Source organism: Crocodylus siamensis, chromosome 1, assembly GCF_052110815.1.
Source record: "Crocodylus siamensis isolate JL-2025a chromosome 1, ASM5211081v1, whole genome shotgun sequence".
Lineage (NCBI taxonomy): Eukaryota > Metazoa > Chordata > Crocodylia > Crocodylidae > Crocodylus > Crocodylus siamensis.
The window spans coordinates 369,284,921-369,308,921 of record NC_143395.1 but is presented as its reverse complement, the minus strand read 5'-3'; the positions used below and the strand labels follow the sequence as shown (position 1 = coordinate 369,308,921).

Here is a 24,001-nt window from a genome sequence, read left to right as displayed (position 1 = left end):
AGAATGAATAGATAGTATCATGGGGCTAAGGTCCAGACACACACACTCAAAAGTACACAACACAAACCAAGCTGGGGCTGAAGAAGGGTCAGAACATTCAATGGAGGAGCACCACAATGATGCTATGAACTGAAAAGTAGGCCTGTGCAAAGCGGCTAGTATTCACTTTGGATTTGGATTCAGCCAATTTGGGGGACAGTGATTCAATTGGGCAATTTCCGAATCAGCCCCATCCCCCACCCGCTCTCCCAGCCCTGTCAATGGCTGCCTACCCAGTCCCAGCTCTGAAAAAAAAAGCCCGGCACCCACCAACTACTGCCAGATTGCGGGGGTGATCCCTGCTGGCCCCCACTAAACCTACCCTGCGTGGTGGACTCTGCCACGAGACCCCACCCCCCACCTGCTCTCCCAGCACCAGCTCCGGGCTCTTTAAAAAAACAAAAAAACAAAAAAAGCCCCAACTCACCAGCTCCTGCCAGGTGAGGGGTGATCCCCGCTGCCCCCCACTGCATGGGGCGTTCTGCCATGAGCCCCCAGAAGCCCTGATGGCTGCAGCAGCATCTGGTGAGTGCGGGGCATTTTTTTTTTTTTTAAAGAGCCGGGGGCTGGAACTGGGCAGGGCAGCCATGGGGGGGAGCAGGGGCTTGTGCAAGTGTCCCCCACATAATGTTGGGCAGTGGGGGAAATAGGGATTGCCCCCTGCTTGGCAGCAGCCAGTGAGTGGGGGCTTTTTTTTTTTTTTTTTTTTTTTAAAGAGCCAGGAGCTGGGGCAGGTGGGGCAGCCATGGTGGGGGGGCTGGGAGAGTGGGCGGGGGGCTGGGGAAGCAGGCAGGGGATGGGGCCTAGCGGGGGTCCCCTCGTAGTTCCCTCCTCCAGCCTCCCCTCCCCCGCCCACTACTTACCAGCACGGAGTCCGGATCCAGCTCCCTGCGGCAGCGAGCAGAGACAGCCCACATCTCCAAAACTCTCTGAATCTTTTCCAAATCAGTTCAGACCTTTTAATTGGTCTCCTAATTCAATTCAGATTCGCCCGCTGAATCGGGCCAAATCTACTCTGCACCTGAAGCTTTGAACAGCCCTTCTGGACAGTCACTCCAGGCAATGAAGGGTTCCCTTACTTGTATTGTCTTCAGACTGATGCAGCCCTCCCAGACTACCGTGTGCATTTAGAGTACAGCTGTGGGGCTCTGAAGTCTTATGCACACACAGTCAGGTGTTCTGTGATTTAATTAATTTGAGGTTGACTTTTTAGTTCAAGTTATTTTGTGCCATTTTACTTTCATCTGCTTTGTAGTTTTAACACTTCTAACTTGTCACTCACTGAGATGCATCCTTTCTTCTCATGTGTACCCTCAGGCTTTGTAAATACAGTACTTCAGTGAAAGCAAGAGAAACAAAGCAAATGGTAAGGAGACACAGCTAAGCCATTCAAAAGTTGGGTAGTGGAACATATCTACTGATACGTCATACTATAGGCAACTGTTTGTCCATATCAATTATATGGACCACAAAACTATTATCCAAAATCTTCTTATACATAGAAAATGAAATAATCTTTTTTTCCTTTTCTAGATATATGAGAATGTCTTGATTAATCTAATGATCTTTGGATTTTGGATTTTTAACTAAGCTTTTTTGTGTCACAGAGAAAGAGAGAAATAGTAAAGAGAGCCTTGGTAGAACATTGAGTAAAAAAAGATGAATCTGGCAATGTGGTAAGGCTAGAGGGCTTTTGTTTTTAGGAGATAAGTTCATAACTGAAGAGTTAAAAGTTTAAAACCTACAAAACAGAATACAATAAAACCGTATAATAGCACCACGTAAGTCACCGACATTATAGTACTTCTTTGTGTGACAAACACCTTATGAAAACATTGAAAATATAAAGCAAGTTTCAATTTCAGAGATGACAGACTGAATCTGTGAAGAGCTCTAGAATTTCAGTCATTCTACTCCCGCACAGAAGAGAAGACAGAGGAATGAAAAGCTCTTCCAAGAAACTGTTACAACTAGGAATAGGCCAGAATAATACTTTGTCATCCAAAGTTTTTTGAACTTTGTAGGGAAGTGAAGGTTGCTTTCAGACCTGTGGATTCGAATTTGCTCTATGGATAAGGTTTCAGGTTTAGTCCACAGCTAGAAAAGTCTTATTCTCAGAAACTTGTAAGATCATCATGAGAAAGTAGTACCATAAAATCCAAATCCTATCTCTGATACAGACCTAAATTAAAACCCAGTCCCTGTAATAATACCTCCCTCTGACAGTCTTTAGTTCACACTGCCTGCTTAGAAATGCAATCACTTAGCTCATCTCTCCCTCCATGATGGACAGAGCAGATATTGTCTGCTACCCTCCCACACAGCTTCGACCATGCCTGCCACTCACATCTACCAGAGCACCTGAAAAAATAATCCTGACAAATAATCCTGTAAACTATACACACAAGAGAACAGTGGTGTGTGTAGGGGGTGCATGTGCACTCCCTGAGAGTGCCAGTGCACCCACAGACCAGCCACACTCATCACTTAGGTGATGGACAGGGAGACAGGCAGGAGCACCAGTAACCCCCTGCAAGCACTGGCTCAGGTGCAGAGCATTGCAGCCACTCCTGGCAGCGGCTGCAGCTATCTGTTGGAGCGATTGGCCATCTCCCAATTGGCCGTGGGGCCCACCCCCCGGTTGGTGGGATTGGCCATTGGACACCCTCCCCAGTCACCTGGTCAGCAGGACTGGACATAGGGGGACTCCTCCCCCCCAGTCAGTGAGATCGGCCGCGGGGGACCCCCACCCCCAGTCGCTGTCTGGTTGCTGGGGGGGACATGTGTCCTCCCTGACTAAGGCGGCACTCCTTGCTGGTTTAAGATAAACCAGACTCTCCCAGCATCCCAACATGCTCTTTGGGATGGGCAGGGCTCTCTGTTCCACAGCAGAGCTGGCCCCTCCCTTCTGGCCAGAGGTCTGGCAGAGACTGCAGATAAAGCAGAGTCTGCCTGACTTTCTCCGGCCCCACCCCTCATGCAGAGATCCTCTCCTCCCATAGCAAGGGCCCCAGCCCCAGGGATCCTAGGCACATGGTATGCGAACTAATGCTGAGAGATGTCTGTGTCTCCCATTTCACTAGGACAGGCAGACAGGACAGTGTCCACTTAGGGCTTTTTGGAGCTAATCAACAGGTCAGCTGGTAAGGTCCCACCTTCCTTTTTTGGAAAAAGCTATTTAAGAGCAGCTGAGAGAGGCTGTTTTGCTGATGGGAGTGATAAACACTGTTACCAGTCCCCTGCTGGCTTGCTCATGTGTCAGTTTTCTGTAGCCAGTATAAAGAAGCATGGAGAAAGAGATTGGAAAGCTTTGTATCATCAGCAGATGCACGCAGTGCACACCCTCCTTACTTCAGAGTGATAGCCTGGGGCTGGGGTCTGGCAATACTCCTAACCCTTAAGCAGCCAGCAGGGAAAAGCCTGGGACGGTGCAGGCAGACATCCCTAAGCAGAGTCCTGCTGGGGCCTGGCCATGCCCCGCCTCAGCTCAGCAGTTTGGAAGGGAAGGGAGGGCTGCTTTAGCACCACCACCCCTGGCTTCTAGCCTGTGCCAGCATGTCTGGGATGTCTGTGCAGTTGCAAACTGATTTATCCTAGTCAGGTTAGACTAACCTGCAAAGATTGAATCAATTCAGGCTCGTGCTTTCTGAATGTCTGTCCCTAGCCACTGTGGCAGGGAGGTGGGGGGGAGAGGAAGGCTCATTCAGTTCTCTCTTCCAGCTGAGTAGGTTCAAACCCACATCACCCAATACACCCTAATTTTCAGGCTATGGGGTCTTCTGGGCAGGGCAACCCCATCACTCCTGATAAGCTGGGAGACTGTGCAGAAATTAATTCAAGATTCATGTGATCAGAGTGAATAGGCAAGTGGAAAAAGGACTGTGCAGATTAGCAGAATGGCTCCCCACAGGAGGAGAGTCTTGGATTATGGTCTGTGCTCCAGTGGCTGCTCATACATTTTATGTGATGGACAATGCAGAAGCAGTCCTAGGAGCAGGGGCCAGGACACAGAGATCCCCTCCTTCCAGGGCAGTACTCTAACTACTCGCCAACAGTTCTGCTCCCTTTCTCTGAATGCAATAAACCATTCTTTTCTGCAGAAGGGCATAGCTTTGACAGGAGAGATGTGCAGTGGTTCCACCCACCATAGCCCATGGTGGATCAGGAAGACTCCTAAGAGGTTGTTCACCATCTGAACCTACTCAGACAGTGATGGACCTAGAACCCAGGTTTCCCTCTTCCTAGATGTGTGAATCCTTCTTCCATAAATGGCACCATTGTCAGTCCAAGTTATCATCATTTCTAGTGCAGCATTTCTAGTTAAAGATGAAAAATATCAGTACAAACCCATGTTCCTCTGGATCACTGTACATTCTGTGACTTTTGGAAAGAAGTGGCTTCGGCTTGAAAAGTTAAAAAAGTCAAAACAGTATTTGTTTTTTCCCATGTCAAACGAAGTACAGTTAAATTCGGTTCTGTTGTTCTCTGGATTCAGAATGTTTTCTTCCAGCCAAGGTGGTCTCTCTCCAGGATGCCTGAAAGCATCCTTATAGACAGCCATCTTCCCGCTGATGGAAATGCATGGAGGGGAGACTACAAACACCTGAACTGAAGACTTGCACAGCACTTCTGGTGCCATGACCAATTGGTATCCAAATTTGTGGGCAAGGTCTATAGGTCCAGTTGAGGTGATAACTGAACCAGTCTCTACTGATTTCAGTAACACAGTGACATATACTTCTTGGCCAGTAAGCAGGCAATCAAACTCCACCCACTGGGACCTTGCAAGAAAGATTATTTTGCTAGTTCTCATCCCCAGTTTCTCCTCAGCACTTAATCTTCCCAGTTCATAGAGGTTGCTGGTGAATATCACCTGTAGTAAAAATGATGTCTTATTCATAGCACACAGCTGTTCATTAGTGAAGAGTCCAACCTGAAAGGAGCTCTCAGGCCCACTGGATGTCCTGTTCAAGTCTATGTGAAATACAGGCCACTCTACACTTAGGAGTGCAGTTCCTCCACTCCACCGTACATCAGTTCCATTATCAGTCTCAGAGGTCATTCTGACCTGATAATTCCCAGCACTCTTGAAATGAAAACACTCAAATGCTACCATCCCCTGTGACTGGTGAGCTGGAAGCTGTTTTTTCGCAATAGTCTGGTCAGTGGCATCCAACAATAGGATGAATACATTCTTTGCTGTCATATTACCATTGTCGTGGTACTGAAATTCAACGGATACTGTGTCATTGCTTAAGGCTATGTGACCTGGTCGCTCCAAGAGGAGACACTCCACTTCACGGAGGACTGAAAGGAAACAATTTCACAACACTGTTAATAAATAAATGAAAAAGTGAATAATACCCACTGCATCATAAAAGAAACACATATAACAGTCAGGTGGTTCTGAACTTTTTCAAAGCAATTGGATCAATCTGTAAGAATAAGAGCTTGGCTGTAAAAATCTGAACTCGTTACTTCCCAGTCAGGCCAGACTGGGTTTGGCACAACTCAAGTCTCCCTGAAGGAGCAGCATGCACAACCGAGTAGAAACAGCATAGAATCCCAATCCCCCAAACCTAATGATGATGTCTGACACAGCTGGAAACTGCTGCTTTGGTAAGAATAACCATCACTTTTCTAAACCTACTTACAGGATCCTGCTAAAAAAAAGATCCATAGAAAATTCAGATATCAGAGGTAATAGCTTATGTAGCTCTCAACTTAAAGCTGCCTTCACTTGCTAGGGTCTTAGGGCTCTGCTTCTGAACTATCAATTTCCTTCTTTTCAAAATTCAAATCTTCTCCACCTTCACAATAACCAACTGTTGTTACACTTGATAATTTGGCCAAAAGTTAGACATGTAATTTCTGATGGCATAAGTATAGAAAATGCCAAGTTAAATAAAAAAGCAAAACTGTGCAATCCTTTCTGAAGTCTCTAGTTGCTGCTGCTTTATGAATATTTCATTTTACTCATTTGCAGTAGACAATCAAGGAATAAAAGAGATTAAAATAAATGTGTTGGGATCAACAACACTTTTCCTGTCTCAGATGTGGTATAACATGCCTAAGTTACATAATTTCGTTGTAAACTGTTCAGTTTCACTTTAAATCTGTTTGTGGCCTGACCATACTTGTGCAGTTAATTAAATAAATATGAAACATGTTTCAACCGGTGGGGTGAAACAGTATTTAAAGCACATGATTACACAGAGATCATACGCCTGTTTCCACCCCGGTACAGTTATTTTGTGTAACCTTGGACACATGGCAATCACTTAACAATCTTAGGCAGAGAAAAGTTATCAGCACAATAGAAACAGCACTTCTCCACTTCAGAGAGATGCTGGGAGACTTCATCTATTGATATCTATAAGATGCTATGAGTTCCTAAAGCACTGCTTATAAGTTGATAGTGGCTTGTACTTGCTAAATCTGCTGCATGTTTGTATATGATATATATTAAACCCAAGAAAATGATGTTGTTAGAACTAAGAGGCTGCAGTCAGACCCTCAAAAGTTCAAAAATGTTTGTGTAATCTTAATTTGGTCCCCTTGTATTTATACATTATGATCCAGTCTTTATATTACTTAAATATATTTTTCCATATTGCCCTGCTTCATTCTGTAGACAGGAGAGATGGTGCTCACTGAAATGCAAGCTTTCCAGGGCTGTGATAACCTTAGCTGTGATAACCCAACATGGCTCCCTGGGTTTGAGCATATGCAATCCAGTCCAGTTAATGTGGTAGCTATGTGGGGATGAAGCATGATCATTGTAAGTGGAAATGTTTCTCAGTGAAATGTTTGTAACAGTTTTTAACATAGGTAAAACAATTATTGCCCCCAATCTCATTCTTAGAAATGTCTAAAATACTTAACTGAAATGTTTAAATACACCTGAGACAAACACCCATATGGAAACAAATTGAGCCAGAACAGGTTAAAATTTGACAAAGATGCATATAGTTCAGAACAGGATATTATAATGGTAAGTGCAAACAACTTTAATTATACACATGCTACCCGTGCCTCTGATGACACTGTTCTGATTTCTGTTTACTTTTTTGATGTGGACTCCATGGTACCATGAGGCTACATCTGCATTGCAAATTTACAATACCCAACAGCAGCACCTGCAAGCAGACTGTGCTGATCCACTAGCCTGGAAGCTGTATCTATGCAGCACTGAGGGTAAGTGAATCAGTAGGGACAGGCTGAATGACGCTGTCACTCAAGCAGTATTAATTAGGCTTCCCTTCCTAAATGCCTTGAGGGCACCACAACTAAACATGGTAAGTTTAAAATGTAGACATGACCTTGCAGTTCACATCAAAAGAGTTTTGAAAAAATTAGACAGCCTAGAAAATAAAAGTATGGTGTAGGTTTTAGTCATGAAGCTGCCATTGACTTTAGGGTATGATAAGGCGTGGAAAACAGGCACGGAAGAATATGCTGGCATGGTTTTGCTGAGACTAGCCTAGTAAGAGTTTCCTTCCCTTCCATTTGTATTAGTGCAGGAATATTCTAGCTATAGACTACCCAAAGAGTTGCCACTTCATGACACACTGGCGGGCACAGAATAGGAGCAGCCAGCTTCCCCTGTGTACACTTACTGTCATGCACGTTAGGTTATCACCAGCTGGAATCTGGTCTCCGTTGTCTGGACAGCCTGCCTTGGGCTCCTTTCAATTCATCTGTAGATATCTTTTTTTTGTCATTACAATGGTCTGCTACTGAATGGATCTGGCTGCAACCTACCAGTGTGGTCACTCGAAGAATTCATTCTTGCAAATCAAAAGGCAGAGCCTTTAACTCTTTAAAAGTGAAAATACTTGTTTATACTGGGGTATTATTCTATATGAATGACCATAAACCAACGTTGTATATATACAAAATTGCTTGGAAACTATTTTCTGGAACATGAAGTATTCTTGATACTGGAAATATTGTCAGTACAGAAGCTTAGGTGCTAAAAATATTCAGATGTGATTTAACATTCCTAGCCATAAACTCTGGGAATCATTGGGAGCTTCTACCTTTTTGAGTTTAAGTAGTAATGTCTGTACACAAAACTGTCCTCTTAAGAAGTGCTAATGTAATAATTTATCTCTGCCCAAATCTGAGTTAAACATTTATCTTCACTGTAACCTTCACTTGACCCTTTGTTAATTTTTCTATTTATATTTGGCTGATTAATGTGACAGTAGAAGTTTAAAGTTATATAGCATCACTAACATCTTTCTCCACTGCACCTAAACATCACTGCAGAATGTTATAGTTCTACATTTTACATCCCTTCTCCAGATCTTTCAATAGTGCTCAGAAGAGAAAAAGATATCAGTGGAAGCAGTTGGGCATGTCCAGTCTAAAAATCGGTAATCAGATTTTTACATGCATATTGCAAGAGCAAATCCCTTACATTACTAGGGCCAGTTCTCTCCTTCATATGAAGTTTTCATATCCCAAAGGAATGAACAGCTATATCTCATCCACAGACACAGGTAAATGAGACTTCAGATTTTGCAGGGCTATGCACAATAGTTAAACAACATCTAGCTTATGTTAGAGATAAAGTTTTGAAAATGTATCTAAATTACTTAGGAGCTTGAATTCTGTTTTCATAAAGTGATTTAGGCACTTAAGAGCTTAAGTCTCCCAAAGTCAATGGTATTTAAGTTCCAAGATGCTTAAATCAGTTTTGGAAAATAGGACTTGAGTCAAAGTGCAAGGTAGCTTACTCCCTTTTCAAAAGTGGAGTAAGTCGCCTTCACCTCTGGGCTTGTGCAGATGGGGAATTAATATGCAGTAAGCTACAGTGTGACTTCAAACAACACAAGCTACTTGATGCTGATTCCCTGTGTGGACTCCCTTAGCGTGCACTAGAAATGTCCTTCTGTGAGGCAGTTTGCAAAGTGGACCTTGCTTACAAAGTGAAATAAGCTCTCTCTCAGTGAGTGCACAATAAAAATGCCCACCTATGTAGTTAGTGTGCTGTAAATTCACACTAATCTACTGCCCATAAACAACCACATGCAGACAAGTCCTTAGGCAATTAAAAAATTGTATCCTTATTCATACATTACTGAAATGTGCAAACTTTAGGCCAGAATAGAGTTCAGTTAGTTACTGGTAACCCAGCCAGTTCTTGGCTGAGATACCCAAAGAAATCTGCCCAGTTTATTCCATTTCATATTCAATTCTGCATCTGTTGTGGGGCCCCTTCTACTCTGATACAAATGCAAGTCATCATTCCCAGCAACAGTTTTCACCATTTCACTCTTCTGATTCCATTTAGTATCTACAGTATTCTCTTTATGGTCAAAATACTCACCATACTCCCAGAGCATAACTAACAATAGATTTGAAAAATCTTTCAACATCTGTTTCATTCTGATCGGTGGAATCCCAGATCCTTTGACTCCTCATGTCCTTTTCCACCTCCGAAGCACATGCACTTTGTTCAAGAACACCTGAAAGTTAAAACTTTAAAAAATTACAGCCCTGCTGAACTTGTGTCAGAAAGACAAAAGAGAAAGGCCCACTGAAAAAACAAAATCAGTCAAATATGTATTTGTCAGATAATTAATCTCATTTAATGGTATCAGTATTTATTTATTTAATCTACTTTATAATCCAGTCCAACACCCTGGTGCATTGAGACATACACAGCCACAATTCATCATACAGTAAAGTTCCAGCTCCTGTATCAGCACAGAGAGATAGCTTCTATGACTTCACATTTCCAACTGACCTGTTGAAGTGGGTGTCAACCTCACTGTAATAGCTGCTACAGTCTATTTTTATATGAGGATCTGGATTCACTACAGCAAAATAGCAAAGTGCCTCATATACCAGTTTTTAAAAAATAAAAACATATTTAAACACCAAAAATCTCTCATGCCCTGCACTTCTGCTTAAACAGATGCTGAAGGATGAATTACCTGGTATTGCTTATAATGCAGGTATAGAAATATTGTTACCATTAACTGCTTTTAAAAGAACTTTCAGTGTGAAAATGACTCAATACAAACCTGTCCTATTGATGCTTAAATTGCCTATTACTTCAGCTGAATTAATATATTTAATAAGCTCATTTGATCTACTCTTTGCTTACACATTCCTTCATATTGATTGTCTTGGGAAAGCTCCAGTTCCAGTAATTTTCCCCCTGTTTTCTTTGGTGATATCAGATAATTTTAAAGAATAAATTCCATCAGTCGCATCTGCAATCAATGGAGGCAACAAAAAGAGGGGCCATATTTTTCAGTTTGCCCTACACACCAATTTCCCCGTCCCAATTTCTATCCATTTCCATGAACTAGAATAATGGGGAACCTTCTTTAAAGTGCCTCAAACAAATTAACCACACAATTAAACACAAGCTAGTATATGAGCACTGTGTTTTTCAAACAAATTGTTGCAGGTGCTATCACACAAAGTTAGAAAGAACCCAAAAGAGAAGACAGTTACATATGGCACTATTATCAACAGACAGTAATTATTATTATTTGTATTTTCTAAGACCTGGGGTCCTGCTTTGCTAGATACCATGCAAAAAAGCTCTTGCCCAGCAAAGCTTACACTTTTCATTTTAAAGGTGAGCAGCAACCAGCAGCTACAACACAGAGATGGATAGAGGCAATGCAACAATGGCATTGTTTCAGGTCTCCCAGTCATTTCACAGATCACATAAGGATAGAGTGTTATACAACTCTAATAAATAAATAAAGTTGTTTGTAATCATAAAAATAATGATTTCATTCAACATTTGATGAGACTGTTATATATAAAATGCATGTGTAATATCATTATAAAGTATTTTACTGTCCTGATTTCTTTTTTATCTTCATGTCTCTGCCTCTTCCAAATTGTCTTGCCATTAACACTTTTCTTTCATATAAGACCAAGTGATTAAATGGCTAGAACAGTGCTGGAGTGTTACTGTAGCTGGGATGCTCCAGGTCCAGGCCCAGATCTGAGGAAGCGCACTTTGTGCCAAAAACTTGTCTAACATCTCTCTCAACTACAGTTGGTTAGATAAAAAGGATTGCCAAAAAATTCTTGCCTCTCACATAAATAACTGGAGTGATTAATTTGTAAATAAATAAATAAAAATTAAGTTTCAGGTGCAGCTTGGCTACACAATTGATAAAGGGCAAAAGAATAATAAGCCACGCGTACCTGCAGGGTATAATCAGCATTGAGATCAAGAGCTTGGTGAGCTTCCAAAACGAATTAGACACTGAGATAGAAAATGGAAACTACAGTTACATTAGGTAGGATGCAAATTATAGGGACATAAAACTTATGCCTCAAGATAAGAAAACTGATAATGTTTAGACATCAACTTTTCCTATGGGTAGGCCATTCCATCTTTGCCTGTTCTGGATATTCTTGCACTTTTCCTCATAACAAAAGGCACTGGCCATCACTGCAGAAAAGATGCCAAGCAGAGGGGCTACTGGTCCAAATAGGAATTCCTTTTGTTCCTATAATTAGTTAGAATGATACTAAAAAAGTAATTAAATGAAAGAATCAATGTGTTAATGCTAAAAAAAAAAGTAGGCTTAGTATAAAAAAACCCTTTCTAATAGAAGACGTACAGGTCTATGGAGCAGCCTCCCAAGGATAGACGGGGAAGCTATTTCATATACCTAAAATTAGCCTAAACAAAACAAAACAAAAGCACAAGCTAAGTCTATTCCATCTCGGGGGAAAGGCAGCAAGAGGGCACAGCAGCCCCCTGGCTCTCCAGGGATCTAGCAGACCCTGAGGCTAAAAAGAAAGGCCTACAAAGGATGGAGGACGGGATTCATCTCCAAGGAGGATTATTCTGCACTGGTCCGGTCCTGCAGGGAGCAAACCAGGAAAGCCAAGGCTGCAACTGAACTCCAACTAGCTTTGAGCATCAAGGACAATAAAAAGTCCTTTTTCAGATATGTGGGGAGCCGGAGGAAAAGCAAGGGCAACATTGGACCCCTGCTGAATCAGATGGGGCAACTGACAACTGACGCCCAGGAAAAAGCCAACCTATTAAATGGATACTTTGCATTGGTCTTTCATCAGTCCCATGGGACGCCCATGCCCACCGCGGGACAGGGAGGTCTGGGTGAGGGAAATCCCCTGCCCTCCATTAATGCTGACCTCATGAAGGAACATCTTGACAAGCTGGATACCTTCAAGTCAGCCGGCCCTGACAATCTACACTCCAGGGTACTCAAGGAGCTGGACAACATCATAGCCCAGCCCCTGGCATGGATCTTTGAATACTCCTGGTGCTCTGTAGTGCCCGAAGACTGGAAGAAGGCCAATGTGGTACCTATCTTCAAGAAAGGGAGGAAAGTGGATCCAGCTAACTATAGGCCCATCAGCTTGACTTTTATCCTGGGGAAGATCTTAGAAAAGTTTATTAAAGAGGCCATCCTAATGGACTGGCCGACGCCAACATCCTAAGGGATAGCCAGCACAGGTTTGTTGCAGGTAGGTCTTGTTTGACCAATCTCATTTCCTTCTATGACCAGGTGACCTATCACCTGGACAAGGGAGAAGAGATTGATGTCATATATCTTGACTTCAAAAAAGCCTTTGATCTGGTATCCCATGATCACGTCTTGGCAAAACTGGCCAATTGTGGCCTTGGGTCCACCATGATCCACTGGCTGGGAAATCGGCTCCGTGGTCGGACCCAGAGGGTGGAAATTGATGGAAGTCACTCATCATGGTGTCCTGTGACCAGTGGGGTCCCCCAAGGCTCTGTCCTTGGACCCATATTGTTCAACATCTTCATTAATCATGTGGACAACTGAGTCAGGAGCGGACTGACCAAGTTTGCCGATGACACCAAACTTTGGGGCAAAGCATCTACACCAGAAGACAGGCGGGTGATCCAGGCTGACCTGGACAGGCTCAGCAAATGGGTGAATGAGAACCTGATGGTGTTTAACACCGAAAAATGCAAGGTTCTCCACCTTGAGAAAAAAAATCCTGCAGCATCCTTATAGGCTCGACAGTACTAGGCTGGCTAGCACTACGGAAGAAAGAGACTTGGGGGTCATCATTAACCACATGAGCCTTCAATGTGATGCTGCGGCTAGTAAAGCAACCAAAACGCTGGCTTGCATCCATAGATGTTTCTCAAGCAAATCCCGGGATGTCATTCTCCCCGTGTACTCAGCCTTGGTGAGGCTGCAGCTGGAGTACTGTGTCCAGTTTTGGGCTCCACAATTCAAAAAGGATCTGGAGAAGCTTGAGAGAGTCCAGAGAAGAGCCACATACTTGATCAGAGGTCAGGAAAACAGATCTTAATGATGACAGGCTGAGAACCATGGGGCTCTTTAGCCTGGAAAAGCGCAGGCTGAGGGGTGACCTGATGGCCACCTGTAAGTTTATCAGGGGTGACCACCAGTATCTGGGGGAATGTTTGTTCACCAGAGCGCCCCAAGGGATGATGAGGTCGAACGGTCATAAATTACTACAAGACCGTTTCAGGCTGGACATAAGGAAGAATTTCTTTACTGTTCAAGCCCCCAAGGTCTGGAACAGCCTGCCATCGGAGGTGGTTCAAGCACCTACATTGAACACCTTCAAGAGCAAATTGTATGCTTATTCAGCTGACTTCTTGCCCTTTGGGCAAGGGGCTGGACTCAGTGATCTTCCAAGGTCCCTTCCAGCCCTAAGTCTATGAAATCTATGAAATCTATGCAAACCAAAAAACAGTCTCTAGGAAACAATCATGCATTGGTACTGTGATGGACTGGATGGCTTCATGGATCTTCTCCAGCTCTAATTTTCATGACATCAAATATTAAAACTTTTTTTTTAAACATCCTTTACACATCTGTGTATGAACTGGCAGGTGGAATGAAAGGTCCCCATCTCTATATAATGCACTATCTGTTGTATGAAGGGAAAATAAAAGGCATGGAGGGAAGGATGTATTGAATGGGGAAAAAAAGGGAAGAGACTGACAGAAGGAATTGCCTTGTCCTATGTGTTATCTGTTTTCATTTGCATATGTTGTCTTGACAAATGGAAAACAGGCTTGGCCATCTAGAGAGAGCACTGAAGTGATACATAAAAGACTTGGGGGCTTCTGTTTCTGCCATTGATCTGATGCATGATGCCGGGTAAATCACTTCTGTGCCTCTGATTCCATCCCACTTTTTATCTAGTTAGTTTATCTAGTTAGTTTTCTTAGTTTTTTAGTTTTTATAGTTTTATCTTCTCTCTCCTGTTAAGCATATGCAGAGGGCTAGCACAATGGGGCCCCAGTATTAGCTGGGCTTTAGCAGCTTCCAAAATACCAATAGTTAAGAAAAGCTGGAACCTTCTAGTCCTTGGCTTTCTTCTTTACACTCTACCCCACTGCCCCTTCCTTAGCATCATTCAAAATTCTCCTGATAAAATCATCACCTTAAATATTCTCAAGTCTCTTAGGCTGTGCTTTCACTAAGAATTTTTAGCAGTTCTTACACTTCTGGTCTAGCATCATTTCAGCTCACCTCCTGGAAGTGCTAATGTAGATCAAGTGTCAGCATGTTTAGCACTGTGCTATCTAGCACTGCATAGAAAAGACTAGGGGCATGTCTGCAATGAAGACAGCAGGGGAGTACAGATGCACCTGAGCTAGCTTTCAACTAACTAGCTCCAGTACCAGCACCAGTTTAACTATAGTAGGATGAAACTCAACAAGAACTTATTTTTCCTTAATAGGTCTGTGCTACTATTGGTACATTGGCCAGCTCACTTAAAACTGGCTGGTATATCTTGATACTACTAGACCTGTGTGAAGCAGCATTTGCTTCGGATTTGGATTTGGCTGATTTGGAGGGACAGTGATTTGATTCGGTGATTAGAATCACTGTCCCGATTTGATTCAGCTGATCCAGATCCAGAGGTCTGGCCATAGACTATACAGGCAGCAGTCCTCAGTGATTCTGGACACAGCTGCCTCCAGCTAGTAAGTCTGTTGTGGTGGGTGGAGGAAAGAGGGAAGATCAACGCCCCCAAAGTGAGGGAAGGATTGGGGCTGGGACAAGCTGCCCAGCTGGGGCAGGGAAGTCACGGGACTCAGGGCGTGGGGCTCCTGCCACTGTGCACCGCCACACGCTGCTGGTCCAGGAGCTGCTCTTCTGGTGGCTCCTCTGGCAGCTCTCACCGCCCGTCTGGGAGGGCATGGAAGTGGGCATGTGCCCCCAGATCTATACGGGGCGGGCTCGGCCGGACTGTGCTCTGGGAGGCTAGCCCCAGCTGCCCGCCGCCAGACTGCGCTCTGCGGGGCGGGTGGTACCAGGGCCGTGCTCCAGGCAGCTAGGCCTGGCCACAGCACCCACCCTGCAGAGCACAGTGTAGCGGGGACTATGCAGGGGCTGCAGCTGCTGTAAGATTCCCCATAGCCCCTGCTGATGGCCCTGCTCCGATCAGGTGCACGCACCCATCCTCATGCCCTGCTGCTGTTTGCTCAGCTGGGGCAGGGTGGGGAGAAGCTGTGGTGTGTTTGGGAGGCTCAAGCGTATTCCGCTGCTGTGCGCTATTTGTCCGAGGCACCACAGCAGCACTGTTCCGCGCCTCCCTGCAAAGGCTGGGCGAGCAGCAGGAGGGCATAGCTCCCATTCCCAGTGCCTTCTGCCGCCTGTCCAGAGTGCAGCCCTGCCCAGCCTGCCCTGGAAGAGCAGCTCCCGGACTGGCGCCATGCAGTGACAGAAGCCCCCCTCCCTGAGTCACACGGTCCCCCTACCCCAGCTGGGCAGCTCGTCTCAGCCCCAGCCCCAATTCCTCCCTCACTGTAGGGAAATTAATCTGCCCCCTCCCCTCTCCTTCCTACCACAACAGATTTACCAGCTGGAGGCAGCTGTGTCCAGCTCCTCAGGACTGCTGCCTGTGTAATCTATGGCTAAATCTCCAGATCAGTGTCAAATCTCCGGATCCGAATTGAATTGGGACAGTGATTTGAATCACTGAATCGAATCACTGTCCCTCCAAATCAGCTGAATCTTAATCCGAAGCAAATACTTGCTGCTCCACACAGGCCCACTCAAGACTTCCAGCCTCACACTGAGCCTGTTTCAATCTTATGCCTCCTCAAACATCTAACTGCATTTCCTCCTCTCCCTTCTCTTTCTCCCCATACTTTTCCATTTTACCTTACCATTGTTGCCCAGGCCTTGCCTATTTGGGAGCTTTTTAAGGCAAGGAAAACAGCCTATACATTTTCTATTCTATTCAGATCTTTACATCATACCGATTACAATGCATCATACTCATTGACAGCCCTGATCACAGAACCATAATAGAATGGTCTGGTGGTGATGCTACTAACCAAGCATTTGGGGCATTTGGCTTTTATTATTATTAGGATTTTCACTACTGTAATGAGCGCGCTAGACAGGGACCAAGACCTCATTGTGCCAGATGCCATACAAACACAGAATAAAAAAACAGTCCCTATCTCACAATTTACAATCTGAGTATCAGACCAAAAACAACAGATGGATGCAAACAGAAAAGAGAATATCACTCAGCATGATAGGCAGTGGTCTCTGCACATCATGAGCACAACTCCAAGTAGGTTATTTTTATAAGCACCAGAGTGAAGGAGTTACAAGGTGAAATCTGAAGAATAATGAGATGACTTTGCAGCTCTTTACAGGGAGTTCCTCCTGTGTGTGAGGAGTAGCAAAGAAGAAAGCATGAGGGTATTTATTTATTTATTTTCAAGAGGGAGGTGGAAGCTGGTATCCTGGGCTCATTGGACCTGGGAGCCACTACTCAATTCTGAATGGAAGATGATAAGTAAGGTGGGGGACATGCCATCAAAGGATGAAAAAATTAAAAAAGATAGCTTATGTTTGCTACGACAGTGAAGAAATAACTTTAAGCCCTTACTCTTTCACTGACTTGTGTGATCTTGGGCAAGTCACTTAACTCTGTTATGCTTCAGTTCCTTCCTGGTCAATACCATTTCTCACAATTATGTTGTGAGGATGAAACCTGTTACAGATCAAGACATTAAACAGGAGCCATGCAAGAATCCTAAATAATTGTTTGTGTAGTGTAAGTTTCTAGAACTACATATAAATAAATAACAGGCTGGTGTATCTAAATCACATAGATTTCTAAAATAGAAGCTACTGAATGGGGTATATTCTGTTTTCACCTTTTTAAATGACATCTCTGGATTTTCCTGCATCCTTAGATGCACAGACACTTGCTTTGTGATCAAGCTGCTGACTCTACTGCTTTTATAAGAACAGATCTGATGGATTCCTTTCATTTCTGGATGGGTTTTTATTGCTACAGCCAAAAATACAAGAGCCAGCCTAAAGGCAGAGACAGCAGACATTATGACAAAGTAATGGTACAGAGATAAATGAACTGTTCATTACTTGGTACCCTAGCTGAAAGATTATATTATGCTGCAAATCAATGTTTGCAGCATAATAAAAGGTCCCATATAAGAGAACTTTATAATAAGCTTTCCTTTAAGAAAGGGTTGTCAATAATTTACTGGATATGTAATAAGTACTATTCATTTCATTTGGAAAGGTTATAAAATAAACTGGACTTAAAACCCTACCACACTCATGATTTTGACTCACTATAGCATTAAGGGGACCAGCTGGTTTTTCCAACAGCAAGTACTGAACTGTCTTGCTTTCATCTTCTCCCCTCTCTAAGTTCCCTGGTAGATCCCTTTGCTTCTTTTGCTGTACAGCCTCTTCTGTACAGGCTAAAGAGGCCTGTTCTCACTATTCAATCTTACCTGAGCCAACCATTCAACCATTCCTACTTTTCTGCTCAGATTCACTGCTGATACTGCCAGGGCCTCCTACACTCTCAGCAGTTTCTTGGCCTCAGGATCAGGGTGGGAACACGTAGCAGCAGCAGGAAGAACTGCATGTTGGGCCTGCAGGATTAAAGGTTTAAAGGATTCCTAGGAAGAGCAAGTGATTTGAGTCAAATACGGACTGGCTGCTCTTAGGAGTCATGATTGGAACTTTCCTTCATAGCATTTCCTTCATGTACTCTCAAATGTACCCAGCTATTCCCCTATAACCCAGAAGACTAGTCAGATTTTAAAGGTACTGCCAGAAAAAAAACAACAGTATTTTTAAAAAGTAAAGTTTTATATAAAATAAGACACATATACACAACAAAAGTATCCTAGGGAAAACAGTGTCTGTATTCTGTTTATTAATATAAACATTTTTTCCCCAGTGTTTGTAACCTAATCATTGGTTACAATCTTTCTAATGTGTGAGAATCTAAAACTGACATTGATTAGAAACTCAACAAGCAAAAAGGTGAAACTGACTAGTTTCTTCTTATCCTTCAAACTGACAAGAATGTAAAAGCAGTAATCAAACAGCATGAGCAGTAAAAAGAAAATTATATTTGTAAAATTCTTGTAGTGTTAAGTATGTGCTATCTTTATTTCCAGAGAGGAGCTTCATGATTTTTAAATACACTTTAAGATTCGCCAGTTCCAAAGGACTAACACCTGCTAGGAAATTCAGATTTTCTAATATAATCTTCCTGCTCTTTATTATAAATGGAGCACTTCAGATGTTCATCACATCTGAGTCCAAAGTGGTCACTGTAGGTTGTATGACAATTTTGTAAGGTTACTATGCAGCACTTTATTGAGATTAGGAGTCTCACCTTTATTATAGAAAGGCAGTGATGGCACCAGATACTCTGTAAGCAATTATTCAAAAGATGTTAAAATCTGCTTCCACAAACAACTGAATTCCCATCTTACAAAGAGCCAAGCTCCTTCAGCTCCTGTTGGCATCAGGGTGAAAGAGATGTTCAACTTCTCAGAGTAAGTGCCGAGCAGTTGGTGGCCCTGGGATCTCAAGTTTAGAATGCATACATGGATGAGACTTCCTCTGAAGAACTGTTATATAGAATGAATTATGAATTTAGTAAATATCAGAATATTTGGGAGAATACCCTAGCAATAATAAATAAACTGATGTGAAAAACTGAATGCATTAGGTCACCCTTAGTGGCAAAGGATATAGAATTCTTTCCTTGCCCCTTTAAAAATCTATGTGCGCAATTTAATTCATCCTGGACTCCACTCATTAATGATGTCTTTGTATAGGATATATAGCTATAACTGAGGTCAAATGAACTTTACTGATTTATACCAGTCAAATATTTGGTTCAGAGTCTGAAGTACCAATAAGCATCAGTGTTAGAACCATCTGAAGAGAACAGAAAAATTGATTTCTAGGCTTTCCAGTGACCGTATATTATATATGTTTTTTTTATCTATCTACCTAAAGTAGTGACTGGTGAGACTGGACTTCCAGTCCAGTCAGAAATAATCTAAAATGTATTATAATGAAGTTATTCATTCTGAATGTCTGTATCATAAGAATATAAGAAATGCCATCCTGGGTCAGATCAATGGTCCATCTACCTTGGTATCCAGGGTCTAACAGGTGTTTAGCAAAGACAGTTGGAATGCAGTATTGTTTAGGAGGTTTCTGTTTTAATATTGATACTCCAGTTGCCTTGTAAATTGTTTTATGGTCTTGTCATTCCCCTGTTTTATAAGTTATTTGAGTCTCTTACTGCAAGCTGCCGTAATCCTTTGCTGGTAAGGGAGGTGTATAAATTTAAATTAATAATAAACAAACAAAATATTTTTTTATAAGAAGAATATAGGAATGGGGTATATCCAAAGTAATTCAACACCTACCATATCTTCCCTGGCATCAACTGTCATTGGTTTAGGGCTGTAAGAGGATGCATCCCTGACTCTTCTATTTAACAGATCACAGAATCATAGAAAATTAGGGTTGGAAGGGACCTCAGGAGGTCATCTAGTCCAACCCCCTGCTCAAAGCAGGACCATCCTCAACTAGATCATCCCACTCAAAGTTTTGTCTAGCTAAGGTTATTTGAATTGATTTAAATAAAGTATTACACTTGTACTGCACTATCACCTTAAGGAACTCTGTCATGGATTGGGGCTTTACTGTGTTGGGCAAAATAATCCCTGCCCCCCAGAGTACACAGTCTAAGATACAATGGATGAATACAACAAACAGCTAAAAGAGCACAGAGAAAAATTACAGGCATAGGGATAGAAAACAAGTGTGCCAAAAACCATTTTAAACTAACCCCCCCCTCAAATTATCATAAAGGCAACCAGCAAAACACGATAAAGGGGGTACAGAACTGTTATTAATGCTCAGTGTATAACTTTCTCCAAACCCATGCCAACAGAATATTTGTACCATTATCCACCATCTTATATTCTTTAAAATTAGAAATATAAATGGACTTTGCTAACAGATAAGAAAAGCCAAACCTGTCAAATTATACTTAAGAGCAGCCCTGCAAGCAAGCAGTCTGATACTCTGGGGACGGAGAGAAACAGAGACCTGGAGTAGCCAGTAGATATAAACACACAATATGTTTATATGCTACGCCTACTTTAACTCCTATCTAGGCACTTACATGGTTCCAGTCACTGAAATATCTCAGCATCCCACAAAGATAAATGAACTTATCCTCATACCACTCTCACAAAGAATGTCTGTTTTAAAGATGGAGAACCAAAGTCAAGAGACTTGGGTCCAGTTCCTAAGTTTTTTAGGCATCTAATTTCCATTTAAATCAAACACCTAAAGAGAGCTAAAAAGGATGACCCCTAGGTTTCCTATTTAATCTTGTATGTGAATTTCTGCCCATTTTCTATGTCTTGTCACATGTCAACTATATACACGCTCAAAACAAGAGCTCTAGGGCTGGAGGTTGCTGGCCACCTCTTTAGAGAACCTGAGCATTTTATATGGAAACAATGTGAACAGGAGGTGTTTAAGCACCTACATAGGAGTTAGATGCTTAAATACTTTCGAGGATCTGGACATACTGACCTACCCAATGTTTCACAGGAAACCTCCTACAGTACTGAACACGGAACCCAAACCTCCTGAGTTCCTGTTCTATTGCTTTAAACAAAGGCTTCCTTTGTTTAAGTAAAATCACACAAGTCAACCTACAAATGAGAATTTTTTTGTCTTGTTTCCATGTGAACTTTTTTTATGTTTCTTAACCTTTATAGAAGCCACCCAGTAATTAAACAGTTAGGTACCAGAGCACTTCTCAAAATACATTTTCTTGTAAAGGTTCAGTGCTTTGTGTGATAATAAAGGCAGATCCCGTTGTTTGCTGCATGGAGATGTGGGGGTGTGCAGAACTTGGAACGAGTTTGACTAAATCACAGTCAAACTCCAAATTCTTTTGTTTAGGCTGTTACTTTAAAACATTTTGAACAAAAATAACTACATTCAAATAATTTTCTTTACACTCGGGAACTTCTGTACTTGCGAGCATGACAGTCTAGAAGCGTGAAAAAGAAGTGCTGCTTCGAGTGTTAGTAGGATTAATTAGGGTTTGAGAGAAAGAGAAAAGTGCTTCATAATATTTTAGTGGCAGCAAGGGAAAAGATTAGACATGAACCTATGAAAAAGCTTCAGCAACAATGAGCTGACAGTAACTTGCCTTAAACACATCCAAACAGCAGCAAGATTTTTCCTCTGAACATTTAGGTCCATAAAAACAAACCTGTCCTTACTATGAGCAAGTTACAGTTTGCAGGGTTAGTGACAGTCCTTGGCCCACATCCTGTGAGAAGCAGGTGAGATTTGCACCTGACAGTCTAACCAAAGGAGAGAGATACTAGCTAGCTCTAGATCAGATATGGAAATGGATATATAGACACAGATAAACAGACATAGAGATATCCAGAGTTAGAGATACAGAATTCTGGAAAATGAGGGTTGGAAGGGACCTCAGGATGTCACTTCTAGTCCAACCCCCTGCTCAAAGCAGGACCAGCCCCAACTAGATCATCCCAGCCAAGCCTTTGACTAGCTGGGTCTCTGTCTGATAGAGAGAGAGGTAAATCCAGAGCAGTGGTTTTCAGCCTGTGGTCCATGGACCCCTGGCAGTCCACAGACTACAGCTAAGGAGCCTGCGAAAGATGGTTATGATTAATGAAAAGCAGCGAACACGCGCACTTACAAGTCAAAGTGGTCCGCACCTCCATTCCACATGTCCAAAGGGGTCCACAAATGAAAAAGTGCTGAAAACCACTTGTACAGAGAAAGGATAGAGAGAGAGGTGTGTTTATAGATACAGATATAAAGATATAGACACAGAGACAGAGGTATTATATATAGAGAGAGAGAGACAGATCTACAGAGAGAGAGAGGTATTATACACAGAAAGAGAGAAACAGATCCAGCGACTGAGAGAGGAGCTAGAGATCGAGAGAGAGGCAGGTACGGGCAGAAGAAGGGAACCAGACGTCGACAGCGAGGAGGAGACAGAGCCGAAGCGGGAGGCGGAGGAGCAGGGAGTGCGGGGCGCGGGTCCCCCCCGGCCGCTCGCGCGCCCCGCGGGCCGGAGGAGGGCGCCGCAGCCGCGGGTCTCACCTGGCAGGAGGCGGGCGCGGGGGCAGCGGCTCCCTCCTGCCGCCAAAGCCCTGGGAGCGCCGCGCTCGCTCTCGGCTGCCAACAGCGCTTCTCTGAGGGGAAAAGTCCGAGCAGACGAAGTCGGGGGCCGCCTCCTCCTCCGCGCCCGCGCAGCAGCTACCGCAGCCACATGGCCTCCCCGGTGCCCCCCGGGGCTGTGCGAGTGGGAGCGAGCAGCAAGTTGGCAGGGCGAGACCCACATGCAAGGGCCGGGCCGGGCCGCGCCGCCTGGCTCTCCGCGTCCCGCTCGCCCCAGGCCCGCGGGCTCCCCTGGCAGCGCGCAGGGCCCGGCCTCCGGCCGCGCTGGCCTTTGCCCCCGCAGGAAGGTAGCGGGGAAGGGGCCCGGACCGCTCCTCCGGGGCGGCGAGAAGAGCGAAGATAAACAACCGACCTCTCCGGCGAAGCCCAGACAGCAGCACTGCGGGTAGGCAGAACTACAGCCTTAGCTGGTATCCTCCTCGTGTTAACAGAGTCCCCGCTCACTCCTGTGAAGCCGCTTTAAAAACCAGATCGTGCGGGACACCATACACCTTTCCTCGAGGAAGACTGCTGAAGATTGAAAATGCCTTTCGTCCTCCCTTATGCAGTGAATGTGAATATATGTGAAAGATCTACAACACCTTCAGCTTTACACACACACACCCTCCCTTTATACAAGGTGCAACTCTGACTTGCCTTCAACCTGTGTATCTTGCTGATGAGCTTTATCTCACGAAACCTTGTGATATACATAACAGACTAACCAAAATAGGTATAAGGTGCAAACCCTGCTTTTAACTTACAGATACAATGCGTCTGTTATTTATAAAGCATCATCTTGCTTTCAGAAATATAGATATATATTCTAATATTATAAAAGCCTAAATCTGTCTGTCCCTACTGCTTTATTCCTGCCGATTGGCTGACAAACAGCCAATTGGAGCATGAAGAAGCATTCTGACAGAAGGCAGCCTGCCACCATGATGGTGGGGACACAGGAGACGGAGCCAGGGCCCAGCCCCACTCCTCCCTCACCCCCAGTCCCCTGCATCGACCCAGCCCTGCTCCTCTGCCGGGTAACCACCCCACCCTCCGTCCTGGTCCTCCCCAACATGAAGCCTGGCCTGCTCCTCCCTTCCCCCTGCTGCCTCCGTGGGGAGTGGGCCCAGTCCCCAAGCAGCAGCTGAGAAGGGGAAGTGGGCCTGGATGGAGGCAGAAGGGGTGGTGTGGGCTCCATCCCCACATGCCCCCCTGCCATTCTTGATAGGGAACTGGCTAGTATATCTCTACATATATTTCTAAAAGCAAAATGATGCTTTATAAGTAACACATCGATAGATTTAAGCACACACTGAGGCATTATATCTAGAAACCGAAGGCAGGCTACATTTGCACCTTATAGACTAACCAAAGTAGGTATAATATATTAGCACAAGCTTTCCTGAGATGAAGCTCATCAGATGCTGTGAAAGGATGTGTTG

At 43.8% G+C, this 24,001-nt stretch overlaps 1 protein-coding gene across 6 annotated transcripts in view; it reads right to left on the bottom strand.

The window, feature by feature from the left end:
• THSD1 (thrombospondin type 1 domain containing 1) overlaps positions 1–23,622 on the bottom strand; it is a 39,858-nt gene extending 16,236 nt beyond the window's left edge. For 2 of the 6 annotated variants that reach the window (XM_090026867.1, XM_090026912.1), the window contains exons 1-3: positions 22,503–23,622; positions 9,377–9,515; positions 4,387–5,346 (exon numbers count right to left, since the gene is read on the bottom strand). In XM_090026867.1, the coding sequence (XP_089882993.1) occupies positions 4,387–5,346; positions 9,377–9,434 (1,018 nt within the window). In that variant the 5' untranslated portion in view covers positions 9,435–9,515; positions 22,503–23,622. Of the gene's footprint in view, positions 1–4,386; positions 5,347–9,376; positions 9,529–11,226; positions 11,288–22,089; positions 22,334–22,502 lie in introns of those variants that run through there. The other 4 variants (XM_090026874.1, XM_090026885.1, XM_090026904.1 and 1 more) reach the window with 4 other exon arrangements.
• Positions 23,623–24,001: the final 379 nt, after the last annotated feature.